This window comes from Nanorana parkeri, unplaced genomic scaffold, assembly GCF_000935625.1.
Source record: "Nanorana parkeri isolate BGI_ZX_2015 unplaced genomic scaffold, ASM93562v1 scaffold235, whole genome shotgun sequence".
Taxonomy (NCBI): Eukaryota; Metazoa; Chordata; class Amphibia; order Anura; family Dicroglossidae; genus Nanorana; species Nanorana parkeri.
The window spans coordinates 1,184,808-1,204,520 of NW_017306503.1; the positions used below are offsets into that span (position 1 = coordinate 1,184,808).

At 38.9% G+C, this 19,713-nt stretch overlaps 1 protein-coding gene across 1 annotated transcript in view; it reads left to right on the forward strand.

Annotated features, from left to right (window-relative positions):
- The window catches only part of LOC108786943 (utrophin-like), a 583,766-nt gene that overhangs the window by 390,830 nt on the left and 173,223 nt on the right, over positions 1-19,713 (forward strand). The window contains exons 54-55 of the mRNA XM_018556366.1: positions 1,617-1,789; positions 9,751-9,907. Coding sequence (XP_018411868.1) covers positions 1,617-1,789; positions 9,751-9,907 — 330 coding nt within the window. The remainder of the gene's footprint in view (positions 1-1,616; positions 1,790-9,750; positions 9,908-19,713) is intronic.

A 19,713-nucleotide genomic window follows, 5' to 3' on the forward strand; every position in this document is an offset into this window, starting at 1 on the left:
AATGGCCCTTGCAAATTGTTTATAATTACACCCTTATGTTTCTATGACACTGTTTGCCAAGCACCCTAGGATTTCTAGTAAAAATGCCTATCAGTGCCTTATTACTTTATCTGTGCTTTGTCCAAGTTAAAATCCATATGGCTTTGTACTAACTATGTAAACAAAAACAACAATGTAATCATAACAATTAAATACAACTCATGCTATATTTTTTTACATTAAAAACAGAACAATATGGTCCACACCATTTGCAGTTCTACACCACAGACCAACACTATACTGCAACATATATGAATTAAAGGAAATGTCATTTCAGTCTTTTATTTCAGTTTCAACAGTCCATTTCAAGTTGGCAATAAACATGTCCAAAAACCAGAACAGTACATACCCGTCGATATAAACGCTATGTCCAATGTAACAAAGCAATTACTTCTACTATCAACAGTATGGGGTTGATTTACTAACCTTATAAACACACCACGAACATATATACACCTCTGTAGTGTGTTCCCTCCCAGCATGATCTATGGGTGGAATCTAAACACCTTTGTAGTGTGTACACACCCAGCAGGTGTGTTGTGCAAAGCCTTGCATGAATTGCAAGGTGATATTGTGTAAATTAGCTCTATGTTGTGTTACTTGCGTTGATGAATGCAGGAATGTAAATGCATGAGCTAACCATTTTTGTCTAAACTGTGAAGCAGCATTATATATGCATCATGTGCATGCTTTTTCCATATATGGCATTAGTGGAAATATGCTTTTGGAGACTTTTTGGTTGATAAATACGTTTTGCTGTGTGAAAATCACACGCACCTGGTGCGTGCGTGTGTTTAGGTTAGTAAATCACCCCCTATATGTCACTTGCAGTCTGAATGTTGATTGTGAGTCCTGGCTTCATTTTCTCACCAGCCTTACCTGCCTTACACACAAATTAGAAAGGACTTACTTTCAGTACATTTGCTGTTTTATAGTCTGTTTACGAATGGGCTGATAGCTCTGCAAGAACAATTGGTGAGGAGATACTGTACCTACCTATTCTCAAATGTGTTTCTGGGACCCACCACAGTACTCCACCATTATTATCTTTGGCAGGTCAGATCTAGCTGACTTGGTAATTTCCTAAAATTAATCTCACTGCAACACTGGTTGTTATTGACCCTTTGGGAAGTTAGAGCCCATCAAGCCATCCTTGCAGTTGTATGGTTTCTTAATGAGTTTACTTTTTTTTTTGGTTTTCAATAAGGAGCAAATGAAAACACTATAATATTCTGCAGATTAGCAGTAAGACTATTCAGTAGCCAAAGTTGTACTGGGATATCCTAACCCAAGGTCATTGCCAAATCTATCTCAACCCAGATAGTTGATGTAGCACTGATTTGTGGTGTAATTGTACTTACAAATAATATTCATCCTAGTATTTCAATATATCATGCGTTGACACTGTCTGTCAGTTTTATCAAATAAAATTGCAATATTAGTTCTTCATGCAATGTACCTGTCATGAATGTATCTGCCTGAGTTTGCTGGTACAGTGAATTAGCAGAACAGAACATTTTTATTGCTTCAGTGTACTGTAAATTGAAATACTAAAATGCCTGTCAATTGTGTTTCAGGATATTCAAGCGGAAATAGATGCCCATAATGACATTTTCAAAAGCATTGATGGGAACAGACAAAAGATGGTGAAAGCTTTGGGAAATTCAGAGGAAGCAGCATTACTTCAGCATAGACTAGATGATATGAATCAGCGCTGGAATGATCTGAAGTCCAAGTCATCCAATATCAGGTAAAGGCAAAATAAGTTTTTGTTTAAAGTGTACCTAAACCCAAAATGTAATACATTGCAGATTATTAGTCCTTTGATGTGGTGGTTGCATTAGTTTGCCTTTTTTCAGGCTTTTGTTTCTTTATATTCACCTGGTGATCTTGAGAATAACGCACTTCCTTTCCTAAGGTGGCTACATTCACTCGCTTCACTGGGCTTTTTACTTCTCATCCACTCCTCATCTCTATTACATAGGGATGTGTTCTTTTGTAGTTCACAAAATGTAGCTGGGAAAACTGATAACATTGCATGATATATTAGTTCAGTGCACAGAATGTTATTACATTGAAATTCTGACAATATAAACAGTTATTTTTTTATATATTTCCAAAAATGTTTTTGGCTACAAAAAGAGACTTATGCAGCATTTACATCTATGAACTGGTAAACTACAATATATTACATTTTTGTTCTTAGGTTTAGATAATAAAATGGACCTATCATTAAAATTCTAAATTCACCTAGGGCCAGATTACCAATACCAAATAACATATTTTTGGGTCACAAAATACCTCTTTTATGCTAATTAAAATGCTGCCATCTTGTCGCTTGAAATCTAGGCAAGGAGGATATGATCTCTGGCTAGTAGGTGCATGTGCTTGTTTGATAGCAGAGACTCCAAAGAGAATCTATTGTTCTCGGTCAGACAGGCCTTATCGGTTGCAAAAGAGATTAATAATTGCAAACTGCACATAGAAACAAGGTTTTTAAAGTGATTCTAAAACATTTTGTAGGTAACCGTCATGTGTTATCCTTTAAATTGATCCCTATGGTTCCATGGGATTTCAGGTCCAGGATTTACATTAGTCCCGACTTCTGTCCAAGTTGGCATTAAGCTCCACCCCTGTAATGCAACTGTCAAATTCCAGATCTTCTGTTAACAGAAGCCCTGGCCACTGCTGGAGACACTAGTTAATAGTAGCACATGTAAAAAGCATATATAAAAATGTGTAAGACAGTGGCGTAAAAATAGCCATAGCATTGCCATAGCCATAGCATTGCCCTCTGAACCTCTGCTAGACACTGAAATGAATCCCATATTCCTGATGCAGTCACAAATCCCAGACCTCTGATAAAACCTTATAGAAGGACTGAAGTGTGTGATTCTACAAAAAAAGTTTAATGAAGCTAGAGTTTAACCCCTTCATGACTGAGCTAGTTTTCAGGTTCTGTTCATAAATGACTGACAATATTCTGGTTAACGAGTAACTATGTACTGTACAAGACCATTAATAATTGTATCCATATAATGTTTATTATTATTATTATTATTAGTAGTAGTAGTACTATAGCTTTTACCCTCCTCACTGCCCCCTAATAGTGTACTAACTATTAAGACAGCTCTCCTGCTGTCTATACTAGATGCATACTTCATGTTAAGATCAATGTCATATTTTGTCACAGTTGGCACTGCCAGCCACTACAGAGAGAGTTAGCTGGGGGACCCCAAAGGTTTGCTACGGGGCCCCATGATTTGTAGTTACACCTCTAGTGTAAGACACATCTAAAACACACCACACCTAAAACAAAATGTTATGAAATGGCTGTAATTGAGAGGCATAAGCTTGGTACTGCATTCTTGAAGGGCTAGCTTGTCTGACTGGACCAGTCAAATTGCACCAGATGGCACCAAACAGGGTTTCCTAATGAACTAAAATCTTCTGCACATACAATGCCAGAGATCTGAGGCAAGGAATAACAGTTGTAGTCAGAACTAAAGCTGGCTATACAACAATCAAATTTCATTCAAAACTTAGTACAAAATCCTTCATCAGAGCATTCATTGTTGCCATCATTGAGTAAACTATTTTCAAATCAAACCTCTTCAAAATGTCATCCATACGTGAATGGAATCCAGATATATAAAACAGGTCTTGTTTGTGCCTAGCACACGCTCATTACAATATGTACGGTAAATCACATTTAAAATTTGGTTAGAATTTCCTTGTTTCAGATAAGAAAAATTTACCACCCTGGCCCATGGATTTTCCTCGTCTCCACAGTCACTAACAAATGCCAATTACAACCCACTAACCATTAGAAAGGTGAGCAAATGTTTCAAAAATTTACATTTTCCAATAAGATTCTACTGGCATATGGTCAGCGTAACATATTTGAAGGTAAGGGGTTATAAATAAGGCCAGTATAAAAGGGATATCATTTTTATTATAAGATAGAAACAAGTATACCAGATCCCTCTCAATCTTTTTTTAAAGCTTTTATGACCTTTAGTTAATTTCCCCTTCAAAAGAAATGATACTGGCATCTTAACACAAGTGTGATTACTGAGTCTGAGTATGCTTGCAGAGCCATGTATTTGTCAGTCTGGAGTGCAAAGAGATGGTTAAATTGACTGCTGTAACTTGCATTATACAAACTGAAATTCCTGTTACCAGACAGAAATAGCAACACATAGGGCCTTTCAGCTTGGCTATATGCCTTTTATTGGATCAATATTTATAATTCTTTCATACATAAAGTGAGAAGCTTTTAAAGCCAAAAAATCCATGTGTTCAAAGGCTCTCTTGACAGCTTTCATTCTGAGAGGTAAAGTGCTGAGGGCAGTTTTGAATGTGTGATAAAACATATTTTGTAAAGTTCACCGAGACTTTAGCAGTAACCAGTGTCCATTATTACATAGTGATGCACAAATAATGGCAAGAAGAGCTGTTACTCTGGTAAAACCATGACAATGCAGGCCACTGTTATTTTACGATGAAAGAGTTAATTTTTTAAGTATCCTGATTTACAATTATCACATTTTAACCACTTTACCTAACTGCATTCTGTTACGCTAAATATAATAATTATGTTGGAAGTCCTCAATTCATATCCTTTATGTATTGTAAGTCACCATGTTATGTACTGGGTATTTCTTCTCTCACTTTTGTTGGAAAAACAGAAGAACATTGTTCTTTTCCGATACGTGGCAAAAAAGGGATAGCTCTTACTGTTCATGATCCCTAGTCAGATGTGTATAATGTACATGGACGTATTTCAATGTATAGCATCCATCCAACTGGTGTCCCATAACTGTCATTCTGTGAATTGTTATCTTCCTCCAGCAATATCTAAAACTAAATAGGCTTTGACTTTATGTAGCTTTAATGCTATTTAGTACAGAAATACTGTATATGTTTTTTACATTATATTGGCATCAAGAAGTTAAACAGATTCTTCCACAGATCTTTCTGCTGTAGAACAGTATTGGTATAGTTAATGAGGGTTATACCTCTGTATATCAGTTACCATGAATTAGATTTCATGGAATAGAACAAGTACAACGTTCTTGGTTAGATATATATAATCTGGGGATCTTTGCAAGACTGCAGTAAGCTAAAAACAGTGCAATTTCTTCCCTATACTAAAGATAAAATTGTATTTATGTACCATGCACAAATTGTAGTGTATAGTTTTCTAAATAGCACAAGAGGAAAAATGACAACACCAAAGAAGTCCAAAACATTAATGATGTCTTCTCTTAAAGTATATTTCCACTTTTGCAGTCAGATTTGAGAAACCCCCACTATATGTTTGTTATGTGTTCCTATTCACACAGCATATCTAAAAATATATATTTAAATATAGGCAGCTTCTTGTGGTTACAAGAGATGGCAGTGAGCAGATAAAGGTCAAACTGACGGACATTTTGTTTTTTTCGAGGGCATTAATATACAATGTATCATGTAAGCCTTGAGATAACCCTAAGGGCCTGTTCACACCACATGCAGTGCCTTCCGGCCCTGTTTTGGGCGGAATACACGGCATCGCATTGCGGCCGGCTCAGTATTTCGTGGGGGCGTGGCTGGCCATTGAGGTGAGCGGCACCGTAGCCACGGCCTCCGGCCGCAATGCGATCGCCCCATCCGGTGCCGTCAAAATGCTACATGCACTATTTTGACCGGACCGCAGGCACAATGTGCCTTGTGATCCCCTGCGGGCGATCGCATTGCGGCCGGAGGGCGCGGCTACGGCGCCATGCACTTCAACGGCCAGCCACGCCCACTCCGGCCCCACGAAATACTGAGCCATCTGCAATGCGATGCAGTGCATTCCAGCCAGAACGTCGCCGGAACGCACTGCATATGGTGGGAACAGGCCCTAACAGTCCTGCTCATTTAGTTTAGTATTAATGAAATCTGCCAGCACAGTACAAACAGGGTTAATTACCTCAAACAAAACTCCCCAAGCCCCTTAAACAATAAGAACTAATCATGATTTTTCAGTCCTGGAGTTTCTGGAAAAAAATGTAAGCTGCAATTTTGTATATATTGTTTCCGTTATATGAATAGGAACATGGAACAAATATAAATTAGGTGTTATGCAAATTTGGCTGCAATAGTGCAAATACACTTTAAGCTGGGTATACCTGACTTGCATTTGGGCTGTATACAGATACCTGGCCGCACCCCTTACCAGATGCCCCAATACTCAGGGAAGGATGCTTGTAGTGACCGTGGAGGGTGCCGCCAATTGCACTAATCGTATGAAGGATGTCACCAGCACACCAAAAACCCTTGAAGGATCACCAAGTGTTCATTTATTCAGAACCATGTCAAGAAAAACAAGCGCTTTCGGGGCCGCACAAGGTCCCTTTAATCCGGCTTAGCATTGACATATGCAGTGCATATACCAACGTGAACTTTGACTTTAACATACAGATGCAAAGTACAACCACTGGACCACTCCATGACATCATTGTGATGTCATAAACCCGCCAAAGCCGCTGTAAACAAATGTCAGATCTAGAGAAGAAAGCATTCACATATTGATACAACTGTTCATGGCAATCAGGCATCAAGTAATAACATAACAGCATCAGAGCAAGCAAATAAGGCATATGCTGTTACCGAATGGATGAAGAACAGTGTCAAATCCGGCTGCCGTGTTGACATAGAGACTGGACGCCCCTGTCCAGCCCTGTCGGTAATTTTTCTAGTAATTTCTTAACAAGATGTTGAAGAAAATAATCAACATACTGTGCCATAGGTTGTGTTCATTGGTAATTGCTGTCATCTTCAAATATGACTTCACAGTGAATCGCTGGTGTGTTACACAGTGACACCTCTGGGAGTTTAATCTTTCAAAATTTCCCCTTAAGCCCCTTTGTTTGGGGTTTATGCTGTTAGTCCTCCTTTTCTTATATAGTCTTAAGCAACCCCGTGACATTAGTCAGAGTCCATGTTTACCCCCCTCAAACCCCCCCAAGCCCGTAGTATTTATCCAAACTCCATTTTATTAAGTTTTTCTCCTTATGACCATGGATTTACCACATGGTATGGAATGACTTGATCTTAGTATGCTGGTCAGCTCTCTCAATTTTGTTAGCTAGTTTAATTATGTGTGGGGTTAACAACCTAGACTCCTGCTTGTTCTGTCCAACACAATATCTATGACCACCGTCCTGAATTTTGTTTACTAATGATCCCTGTGTTGTCATGTTTCTCTAAAGACCACCCGTCAGTATAGTTTTACTGAACACATTTATTTTTTAACTTTGTGTGTTTTATGAATACCATAACATCAGGTTTATTTCCAATATTAGAATTGTAGGTACTGTATGTTATAATCAACTGCTCCTAAATGTTGTGATGATTCATTGGAATGATGAGTTATCAGCCTGTGTCCACATGCTACAGCTCCTGTTTTACAGGATGCTATTTGTCATTATCTAACATGTGAATATGGCTTAATACGAATTAGTAACTTGTTCTATTGGATGCATTGTTGTTAAAATATAGTAGGTTATCCACATTTTGCAATCCACAGCGCCACTAGTTGTCATGTGCCATGAGCGATGCTGGCTGCATATGGGGAGAGTGTGCCAGGCTACGGCGTTCAGTTGCTAAGAGACTGGCCTGTCAGGGGCTGAAACTTGAACGCAGTATGGCATTGCTTTCCAACCGTGATGATTCTTGGACCACGCTATGCGCAGGCGCTGATGCCATGCCAGGCTCCTCCCCAGCTACTGGCCGCTTACACAGCATGGTTCCATGTTTCCCAGGGGGTGTTACCCACTTGTTCCGACAGGGCTGGATGGTGGCGTCCAGTCTCTGTGGCAACACTGCAGCCAGATTTGACACTGTTCTTCACCCATTTGTCAACAGCATATGCCTTTCCCCACATTTGCTTGCTCTGATATTGTTATGTTGTTATTGATGCCTGATTGCCATGAATATTTGTATCAATATGTGAATGCTTTTTTCATGATTGATTAGATCTGATATTTGTTTACAGCGGTTTTGGCAGGTTTATGACGTCACAATGACGTCAGGGGTTGTACTTTGCATTTGTATGTCTATTTATTTAAAGTTCACTTTGGTATATGCACTCTGTCAATGCCAAGCCTGATAAAGTGACCCTGTGCGGCCTGGAAAGCGCTTGTTTTTCTTGACATGATTCTGAATAAATGAACACTTTGTGATCCTTTTAAGGATTTTTGGTGTGCTGGTGACATTTTTCTTCGATTATCGCATTTCGGCTGATGCCAACTGATTCCTGTCAGTACCAAAAATTATTGGCCAAGCAGTGACTGCATCCTATCATATGCAGTCACTGTTTGGTTATTCAGGAAGCAATATCTGGGTGTGGGGGTTTCTTCATCCTCGCTGTTTAGGGACTGACTGTGGACTAACAAGAGAAAATCTATACATGCATGGCTAGCTTTTGGATCAGTTTACTTGAACTGAGATAGGTTTAAAAATTCTCAGTTGTCAATGATGACCCAATTTTTTATTATATGGAAATTGCAGAATTCATTACAGTCTGGTACACAGACATAAACTAGAGTTTCTATTTTTTGTTGTTGTTAGTAACCAGTAGTCCTCCTTCACCCACTTTACCATATTAGAAGATGCTTACATGGCCAACAGCTGTTGGCTAATTCAAGCAGAGCAGTCTGGGTCCACCATGGCAGTTTTTGGATACTGTAGAGGAGTACAGAAATGATGAACAAAACACATTAAAAATGACACTAGCAGAATGTTTGACCTGACCTAATTTATGAAATTTGATATGTGGAGCCTTTATTTTACTGTTTGTTGGCTTCAATGTATGATATAAAACCAAGGATAGCCAAGCTTCACCCTGTAGCTGTGGTGAAACTACAAATCTCATGATGCAGGTGCCTCTGAAAGTCATGCATGTGGCTTTTGTAGTCTTGCAAGACCTTATGGGACTTGTAGTTGCACAAGATTTGGAGGTCCAATGTTTGGATACCCCTTATTCAAAAGTGTGTATGCTCTGTGTACCCATGGAACAATGTGTTTTTGCTATATGTAGCCATGAATGTACAGAAATTGAAGTAACTTATTTGTATTTTCTTTTTATATATGATGGGTCCTCTAGACATACTGTGATATTATAGTTCTTTAGTTTATGTTACTGTACTGGTCTTTAAAGTGTAAGGCAGACTTTTCTAGACCTCTGAGACTGGTGTAAAGATGTAGATACCATTTGCACTCCTTAAAGTGCTACACTACAAGTAGATATGGTGGTGCTTATAGTGACAACCACAGATGGCGCTGTGTAGGTCCACAGAAGAACAAAGGAGAAGTCACCAGCCCCAGTACTTAATTGTGCACAAATATTCTTGTTTATTGATAATGCGTCACATCAGTCAGATGAGCCAACGTTTTGGGCCACACAGGGTCCTTTCCTCAAGGTGACATATTACTGAGTGCTGGTGACATTATTATTATACAGGATTTATATAGCGCCAACAGTTTGCACAGGGCTTTACAATATAAGGAAGACATTACAATCACAATACAGTTCAAGACAAGATGGTAGGGAGGGCCCTGCCCCTGAGGGCTTACAATCTAAAGGACTTCTTCTTTATTCTTCTCTAAGTCTGGTGGTTGTTGTAAACCTGGGCCCTTCTACAAACACCTGATTTCTATTTTTGATATGTGTCTCTGCAGAACACACTTGGAGGCGAGTGCTGATAAATGGAATCGCTTGCTAAAATCCTTGGAAGAACTGATTGGTTGGTTAGATGTCAGAGATGAAGAGCTAAAAAAGCAAATGCCTGTTGGTGGAGATGTTCCCACTGTGCAACAACAGTATGACTTCAGCAAGGTAAGTGTCAGCAGCCTGGCTTTAAATACTTAGTGAGGTTGACTTTTTAAAGGAGTAGAGACTATTCACTTAGCAAAGTGTTCACTTTGAATACCCAGTCATTTTTATTTTCATTATTTCCCCCACACATAAATGAGTGTTCTAAAAAGGTTCACCTTATTTACTAATATTCATTTTGCAAAGTGAACATCCTCTCTACTATGTAAACAGACTACTCCTTTAGTAAATAATTTCATTATCTTTTGTGTGAAAAGCTATTATATTGCATATTTTTTAAGCCAAGATAAACATTGTAAGTGAATTACATAGACATTATAATGATCCTCCTGGAATGTGTTTTGCATATCTATGTGCTGCATATCTAAATATACTGATGCACCAAAGCATAGAAATAAAGCACCGATCCTCCATAGCTTTAGCTGGGTAAAGACGGCCAGGTGCTCACCAGCTAGAGTGTGTCCTCGCTCCAACCAAACAGCTTCATAGTAAAGGAAAAATGCGGCCGCACTCTGTTCTATGTTGAATCAGTTTATTCAAAGTCTGTCAGTGACACTGAGTCCTGCCCGAGGTCCGCCCCCTTTGACATGTTTTACCCAATACTGGTCTCTATGACTAAGCCCTGGGTGAAACATGTCAGAGGTGGTGGACTTCGGGCAGGACTCACTGATGAACTTTCAGTAAACTGATTCATCATGGAACTGAGTGTGGCCAGATTTTTTTTAAACTAAATATATAGATGGTTTTAAATCCGTTACCAGCAGGTTACCTATGCTACCTAAGGGAAATGGCCAAGTGAAACTGCATTATATGTAATTACTAATGCATTGCCCATGCAGAAGCAAGATGTTGACTCGGGCTATAATTCCTACTGACAAAAGAAGATTCTGGGGTCTGGCTCTCTGTCTGATTGTCTTACAGGGAGTAAAAGAAAACATGTTATAAAGCCCATCACTCTCCTTGCTAGCTGGAGACTAGGAGCAGGCAAATGATGAGTTCTGGAGCCATTGTATGTCATCAAAGGACTTGGACCTGCGTATGGCTTACTCCACATAAAATATACAAGATAAACATTAGGAACTTGCTGTAATCATTGTATGTTTCATAACCTCTGACTTGGATAATAATGCAGGTATCATTTAATCCAGTAGTAAACTTCTGTAAATCAATCACGTCACTGTAAATCAATGCACATCATTGAGTAAACACAGGTTTTTTTTTGTTTTTACTAAGTTAAGTAACCCTACCATTCTCTACTCCTTAAATGACAACTACATTTAGCAAATCTCCTCCCAGACCACCCTCCGTTGACCCCTTACCTAATCTAACCTAGAACCCAACCCACATGCTTAGTTACCTCTTTGTGACTGTGGCTTCCTCCTATGGTTTGTACATCCTGTCCCAAAATCATCCCTGTTACAGTAGAAATATGGCCCCATTCACATTTATAGAGAGTTACTGCAGGCAGTGCTGGAGAGGACTTTGGGGCAAGGGGTGGTGCCATCACTGATAGGTAAGTAAGCGCCTAGTCGGGGGGAGGGGTTGACATTAGATTAGGTTAGGGGTCTAAGGAGAGTGGACTGTTTAAAAAAAAATGATTTTATGCAAAGTATATTACTTTAATTGTATCATCCCCAAATTGATTGCAACATTAACACTATACTATAGTAACATTATCAGGGTTATTCACAAAAGGGTGAAGAGTTTGGAGAAGGCAGGAGAAGCGAACAATCTAGGACAAAATAGCTGATTTGGAAAAATTCTCCAATTCAGCTCATTTTCCAGTTCAGCTATGTTGTCCTAGATTGTTCACTTCTCCTGCCTTCTCCAATCTCTTCACCCTTTAGTGAATAGCCCTGCAAATGAAAAATATTGATTTGAATTAATGACAACCTTTTAGTGACATTGTAGGGAAGATGTATGTCAAGAGTAAAAACCACTTCTGATCCACCAGCCTTTGTATCTGTTGAATTACTACAGTGTCAGTCTGTTAGAATTGAAAAGCATTGGACTCTCAAGGTTTATCTTATTGGTGTGGCTGGCCAACTAGAATGGGAAAAAGTCAGTATATGTGATCTGACTATTGGACAGGCAGCTTCTACATTCCAGAGGATCTCCACTGTCTCCTTGGTTTGTAGTGTCAATTTACAAGATTGTGAATTGAACCACACTCCGTTAAATAGTAGAAATACATCTTTATATGATGTAGGGTTGAGGGGGGCAGTATAGAAATAGCCAATGCATTTCAGGGGCTCATACACATATCCCCTGCATCAGCTCTTACTAAGGGAGAACATGTATCAGGACTGTGATGGCTTGAGCTTGGATACCATGTTGTCCAGTGTGTGCTGGACAGTATCCAATTTAGCAGCTGCAGATCAGTTCCATGCATTCTCAGTTAGTTAGAACTGAACACTATTCAGTAAGTCTGTGAAGGTTCTCATTCATCCATGGTCAGGTCATGGTATATCTGTAAAAAATAAGTCAAGGCAACTGGACTTGCTGTATTTTTCTTGAAGACATGTCACTGGTCATCCAACCAGCTTTCTCAACTCCTGCTAATTGTTTACTAGCCCTTGGAACATTTGTTTTCGTCAAACACCCAGTTGGAATAAGGGAAATACCTTTAAGCCAATAAGGTACATAAACTCAAAAATTAAAATGTAATATATTGCAGCTTAACAATCCCTAGATGTGGCGACTTCATCACTTTTCTTTTTTAGGCTTTCCCCCCCCTTTATTTTCACCTAGTTATCCATCCAGTAACACACTTCCTTTCTTCAGGTAGCTCCACTCAATGAAGGAACTACGGAGCCACCTTTGTACAGCAGCTTTGTCCCGCTTTGGAGAGGGTAGTGCTAGATGAACTAGCAGATTTAGATGGACTTGACTTGAACAAATTAAAGCCAAACTTCAGCTAACACTTTCTAGTAGTTACCGAAAATGTTTTCTGTTTTTCTTTTTGGGATAAAGGTTTTATATAAATTTAATAAAAGCTGTCCATTGTAAACCCCCTCGTTAGTGTTAAATGGTTTATCTCAACACTCTTATATGCCACTTTTGCTAGACAGCTTGGCCTGTTAAAGGAAGTTGAACAATTACAAACTTATTGGCCAGATGACCAGGTGACAATAAAAGAATAAAGCCTAAAAAAAAACTAATGCAGCCACCACATTTAAGCATTGCTAAGCTGTACTTTTTTGCATTTAGGTTTAAATGCACTTAAATATCAACTCCTTTTTTATAAACCCTGTAAAAAAACAAGAGTGATATGGAGTAATGTTTTCAGCATTAATTAGTAATAGAGCAGGTTGTGGTCTATATGGAACAAAAATAATGTATCCTTGTTGAAATAGTTTTCATTGACTATTACTTGTGGACATTTTGAATAGATTTCTGTATACCCTTTCTTTTTGTCAGAATTGCTAACCCTTTGGCGAAGGGTAAAGCTATTTTAATTTGAAGCTTTTTCCCCAGCATCAAGCGAAGAACTGCTATCAATTGATTTTTTGGCGAAAGTCTGTGTTGATATTCCAGACATAGACTAGCAGAATCGAAAGAACCACAGGAGAAAGCAATATGAATTTGATGAGGGCTAGAGAAATTTTGTTCTGAAGAGTTAACCGAATTTTGATTAAGCCTGTTCGGCTTTTTGTCTTGGGCATTACAAATCTCATTATATAGTGTGCTACTTTGCAAACAACAAATGCAAACTCCAGGCAAAAGTACTGAGCGGACATATTATAGTTTTATTAATTTCAGACTTTTTTTGTAGTAATTTAACAAGGTTATTCATCATGGTATTAAATGAAAGTGGAATGGGCTGTGATTATCTATCAAAAGCACGCAGCTCAGCCTTTCTAGAAGTTTTTTTTTTTTCTTTTTGCTATTATGCCTGAGAAAGTATCCTCTGCTGGGATGGTGTATATACTTGAATTTGGTATAGGGAGTTTCATGAACTAATTTTGAGTCTGCTGAACTAACATCCTCAAAGCAGAAATTCAGTCGAAAAGCTACATACATCGTTTTTGAAAAAAATTAATAAATAAATGCACACATCTTCATAAAAGGAAAAATTTGCATTTTTGTTTTTTGCATTGGAGCCAGTAAGGCATTGCAACCGTGATCAGTGGATTGCAAGTGCAATGGTCTGGCTCCTGCAGATTCTCCCTCCCATCCGTGTCTATAACGAGGCACAGACATTCAGTAACATAGACGGGAGGAAGAATAAATTGACTACACCTGCTGTGACATCACTGCACTTGTATTCCATTGAGAACTATAAGGTCCTTTGTCACAGTGGCTGATGGGACTGTGAAAGAATCTCTGAATAGATGACGTAAATTACCACAGCTGCTACATTTAACAAAAAAAATCACAGCAGCTTACGGGGAGGCGAACCCCGCAATTCAGGTAAGTGGGGGGTGGTGGGGTTGCACCCTGAATATGGGTGTAACAGTAAACATGGCCAGAAAGGTAAACTTAGCCTTTAAAGTTGAACTCCAGCTATAACGAAAAATATTGTAAAACATTTTTTTTGACCTTGTAGCTGTTTTGTTGCAGCAGGCAACATGGCTGAATCAAGGGGGTTTTGAGCACCTTCATATCGATCTGTTCTTATAGAGAGACTTAAGACGGAAATTGGAGGATTTTGTTTCTCTCATTAACTTCATTTACAAACAAACAGATTACAGAATTTTTAGTCCTCAAGAAGCCCTAACCCAAGTAAAAGCAATTTAAACTGCAAGACACATTTATAAATATTTTGTTTAGCTTATGCAATTTGCATGTCAACATGTAACAAATATAAAATAGGTGTATTGCCAATTTGGCTGCGAAAGTGGAAATACGCTTGAAGTAGCCGCATCCTTCACATGAGAACCCCAAGTCTAATCAGAGAATGCCTCGTGTTCATTGAAAAAAATGCTAGGCATTTGCTGAATTGCCGTTGTGCTGAGCAAGTGGCCTGCTGCCACTTGCTCAGCACAGGACAGGAGAAGTTGCTTACACAGCGGCTGTTCCTGGACCCGGAAGACTCAAGCTATTACAGTGTTTTACAGGATCCCTGGGGCCCTGTAAGGGATAAATTACTGTATATATATTTACATTGTGCCAAGATGTAAATACATATCAATACATAGCTGGAGTTTGGCTTTATACATATACAGTATTTATACTGTTGTACCTTCCAAAGGATTTGTAATCCTGTTCAGCCAGTCTTATGAATTACACTGCACAGGGAAGCAGGTTATGTACATATTTACTGTTTCATCAGTTCACATCTAATGTCTCCCTCTCTGCCTTTAGCTTGTCTATTGAACAATAAAGCTGAATCATGCCCTCTGTTCAGTTATCAGAACAGTGATCCAAGAAGCAGTAAAACTGAACCTGGAAATTAACAGAGTGACCTTCATAGCTGTACAGTGTAGCAGAGATGTGTAAATCATAAGATTGGCTGTTCAGAATTACAAATCTGTTGAGAGCAAGTGTGTATTTTGCTGCTTGCTTGGAATTCCACTTTAAGGGCTTGTTCACACAATTTTCTGGTCCAGATCTGGTGCAAATCTGCAGACGCGGTGCTATGCATGCAGTGCGTTTTTGACCGCGTTCCAATTAAAAAAATATATTTTTTTGGAGTGGTGCTGTCAGTATGTTAGCTGTCAGTTGCGTTTTTGATGCTTTTGTGCGTTTCCGGACCGGACAAAATGTGACATGCAGTATTTTCTCTGTCTCATTTGTTTTGAATGGGCTCCCAACATACTAGAGCAGACATGGAAATGTGCCTGCATGATGTTTTTCTAATGCAGCGCACCACCACACATCAGCAGGTGTGTTGTGGAGGGACATTAGGGTGCCATTCAAAATGTAATGTGCAGTACCACAACACAGTGGTGTGAATGGACCCTAAAAGAGAATTACAAGACTCTTGGTGAAGTGTGGGAAGCTGTGTATAGTGTGTAAGCTAGAATTCACTAATTATATATTTCTAATTATGTACTGTTTGAAGGTCCTGTGCGAGTGCTCCTACTCTGATTGTATTAAAATGTACTTAGGATCAGTCTGTTGAACCTTGTGATTAGCATTATGGATTTTCTTGTCTGTGGCCTTGTCTGTGTTCCATTCTGACAGCCCATAGCCTTCAGTATCTAAACTATTTAGCATTGACACTGGAATCCCTCCTGGCTGGCTTCTTTCCAGAGCTTTATCATCATAAGTAGCATACCATTTGACCCAATAAAGATATAGGAAACATTGCTGAAATTATAAAGTCTACCTTTATGCATGGAAATAAAACATATTTAACACCACTAGAACCATAGGGATTGATTTACTAAGGTAGAGGCATCACAAGGCAAAATTTAATTATCGCTTTGCCAAGTGTATAGTTACCTTGCATAGTAAATGTTATTCATTAGGGGGAACTTGTGTTTACTTTGAATACTCAATCTTGTGCTAAGGAATTTAAAAAAAAAACAACTGGATTTTTGCTAATGCATGATCAGTTTATTGGAGCACACATTGCTTTACCTTAATTACAAAGTTCAGTGAACACTCATTTTCGAAAAATAGAAATATACAATGAAAATTGTTTTGTTATGTTTGTTCACTAAGTGCAAACAAATGCCTGTTAATCCTCAATCAGAAATTCAGAGCTTTCCTACATCCTTTTAACTCTATGCGGTGTAGATGAGGAGAGGGGTAAGAATGTTGTAGTTTAGCAAAAGGCAACTGTACAGGGCTGACACTGTTTCTTGTGATTTAAGTCTAAAAAAAAAACAGCAAAAAGGTTTGTCATCCCCAAAAGGAAATTTGGAGTGCCTTTCTACCAGAATCGATGGGTATTGTGGTGTACTTATAGGGGTAAAACATGGGGAACTGTGCATATATTTCAGAGATATACTGCATACGTTTTTTTCCTGACATACAGAAGGTTGAGTTCATTGGACAGTCAGTATATTATTTTTCAGCTTGATCAGTTATACTACAACATGGAAAGGTATCTTCACCTTTCTCTTCCCTTTAAATGCAAGGTCAGTCTGCTTGTTTGGTGTGTTCACTTTTCCTTCCCCTTTAAATGGATAATCAGTCTGATTATCGGGTGGGTGCCCCTTTCCTTCCCCTTTAAATGCATAGTCAGTCTGATTGTTTGGTGGGTTCTCTGTATCAATGTTACATCTTGATTTTGAAACTTTCTCCTTTGTACTCGTGTTTACCATTTCCAGATGCAGCTCAAAACACAAGTTCAACATTCTCGCGTATCGCTTGAACAATAAAGCTGTTTTATGTCTACAGAGGCAATTCCCTGATTGTACATAACTGATCCACCAGTGCCTGAGTTGTATACATCTTGTTTTATCTGGGGAAATGATTTTATTATTAAACTCATTGTAAATGAACTGCAGATTTTATGCGAGCACACAGTCTTTAACATATGCATTCACTGAGCATTTTAAATTAGCACAATGAGTTATTATCTATGCTGACAAACATCAGAGATATTACTTTTAGTACTTATCATATCCATAATTTTTTTGTCTTTTACTGTTGCAGTGACATGTTTCATTTAAACCACTGTGTGACTGCAATTATTGTACATACTGTTTTGCTCATCTGTCTAATGTACATACGCGTAGAACAATTACAAAAAGTTATATTAATGAGAATATTGCATTATTTGGAATGTATTCCTAACCTCATTTAAAAAAAAATATAAGGGGATATTAAAGTCATGATCTTCCAAGCTGGAAGTCAGGTCACCGCTTGGCAGGATTGGGATAACACCTCCTTTATATTGTTGCATACAGGGTTATTCATAAACGGGTGAAGATTTTGAAGAAGGCAAGAGAAGAGATAAATCTAGAACAACATAGCTGAACTGGAAAGTATGCTGAATTGGAGAGTTTCTCCTAAGCAGCTCTTTTTAAGTGCTTTATACTTGCTTAAAAATCCTACCTAGTCTCCCCCCTATGTAATGTTAAGAAGGGGGCTGTGGGAAGTTAAGTTTACTCTAATTAACCCTGTCTATACTGTGCTGGCAGATCTCATTATCACATGTAAACTAGATTTAAACACTGTCTGTTCTAAGAAATGGTTAAATATTTAGAAGCATTGTATGTTAATGAGAGTTTGTCCCTCTTCTTTCATTTTCAAATTGCTCAGAGTAGCCTGGAATCTGCACAAATACCTTCACTAAAGAAATATCTCTTTAAAAATTACTTTCAGCTATGCTTTGTGAATGGGAACACATACCAAGCATATAGTGGGGTTTTCTTAAACTTGATTGCAAAAGTGGAAATACACTTTAAATAAGCATGATCTTATAAACCTGAGCCTACTCACTGTATACAATGCACACATATACCACAGTCCTTTTATCCACAAAATGTGCTGGACACACTGGATGGTGTGGACTGGCCTTAAAGAAGTATTTCAGAAGGACTGAATACTCAGAGTGCAGTGTTCAGGAGTATAAAATGTACAACACAGCGTAAATGGTTCAGGGGACAGGAGGGCATCTGAAGAGTGGGTATCACACAAAGTACTGGGGACAAGAGTGGGTTTTGGACATAGTACAAGGGTTATGAGTGGGTATTGCAGAGTGCAGGGCTCACGAGTATGTAACATACAGAGGGCAGTGGACAGGAGTATGTATTGCACAGATTGCAGCAGTCAGATGTGGGTATCAGAAAGAGTACAGGGGTCGGAAGTGCATGAGGTCAGGAATGAATATTGCATAGGCCAGTGTGCACAGTACAATTAGAAAATTACCCCCTCCTACCAGCACTAATCCCTCCCAGTACAGACTTCCCCCGGTACAGATCCCCACACCCCCCTTCTCAGTACAGACTCCCCAGCCCACTCCGTCAATGTAGACCCTCCCCCTAGTACAGACCCTTCTTCATTCAGAACCCCCTTCCCCACACCAGTAAAGAACACCCCTTTCCAGACCCTTCGCCAGCACAGACCACCACCTCCTTCCCTAAAATGCACTTACCAGACCTTGGATGCAGTTCAGAATGAGGGAATGCCCTCCCCTCAGATGTGTCATGTGACCAGAGCTGCATAAGAGCTAATGGAAGCCTCGCTTGGCTCTGAACCCCCCTTTGACAGGTGGGCAGAAGTAGCGCTGCAGCACCAATGACTGTGGAAAACTAAAATAATGTCAGGCAGGCACTGCCTACGGGATCCCCGGTACCCAGAAAATGAACTGAAATTAGGTGATCAGTTGCTGGAGTGAATGTATGCAGATAGGAAATGGCTACAAAGAGGCTGCAGGATATTAGCTATGCACTAATTTTAAAAAGGCTTGACAAATGTATTGCTAAATCAGTAGGGCTATAGCTGAAATGTGAACATTTAGAATCAACTTCAGATACAGTTTACTATCCATGTGCTTAAAGGGAAATTGAGTCTAGTGAATTTTTGTTCATTTGAGAGGTCAACAAACCAAGTGTTCACCTTTATTATAGAATATGCAGTATATGAACATAATGTATTACTTAATGTTTCCTTTAAAGGTCTTAAATGCAGTGGTTTTGTAATGGACATGAAGTAATTAGTGCTTGTAGAGTGCACTCTGGCATATCATTATACCAAATTGTTTTTCATAAATGATAAGCACGACTTTGGACTTCTGCATTACAGTGCTGTGCTCTTTGCTCTGCATCTTTTTATGCAAAATAAGAGACCTTGCTTGATGTCAGCAGTACATACAATGTTCTAATCTAGTGGAATGTTCTCGTTATACAGTGTTTATGGAAGTCAAGAATGCTTATAAAGTATCAGCACAAAACATTACAGATTGACTA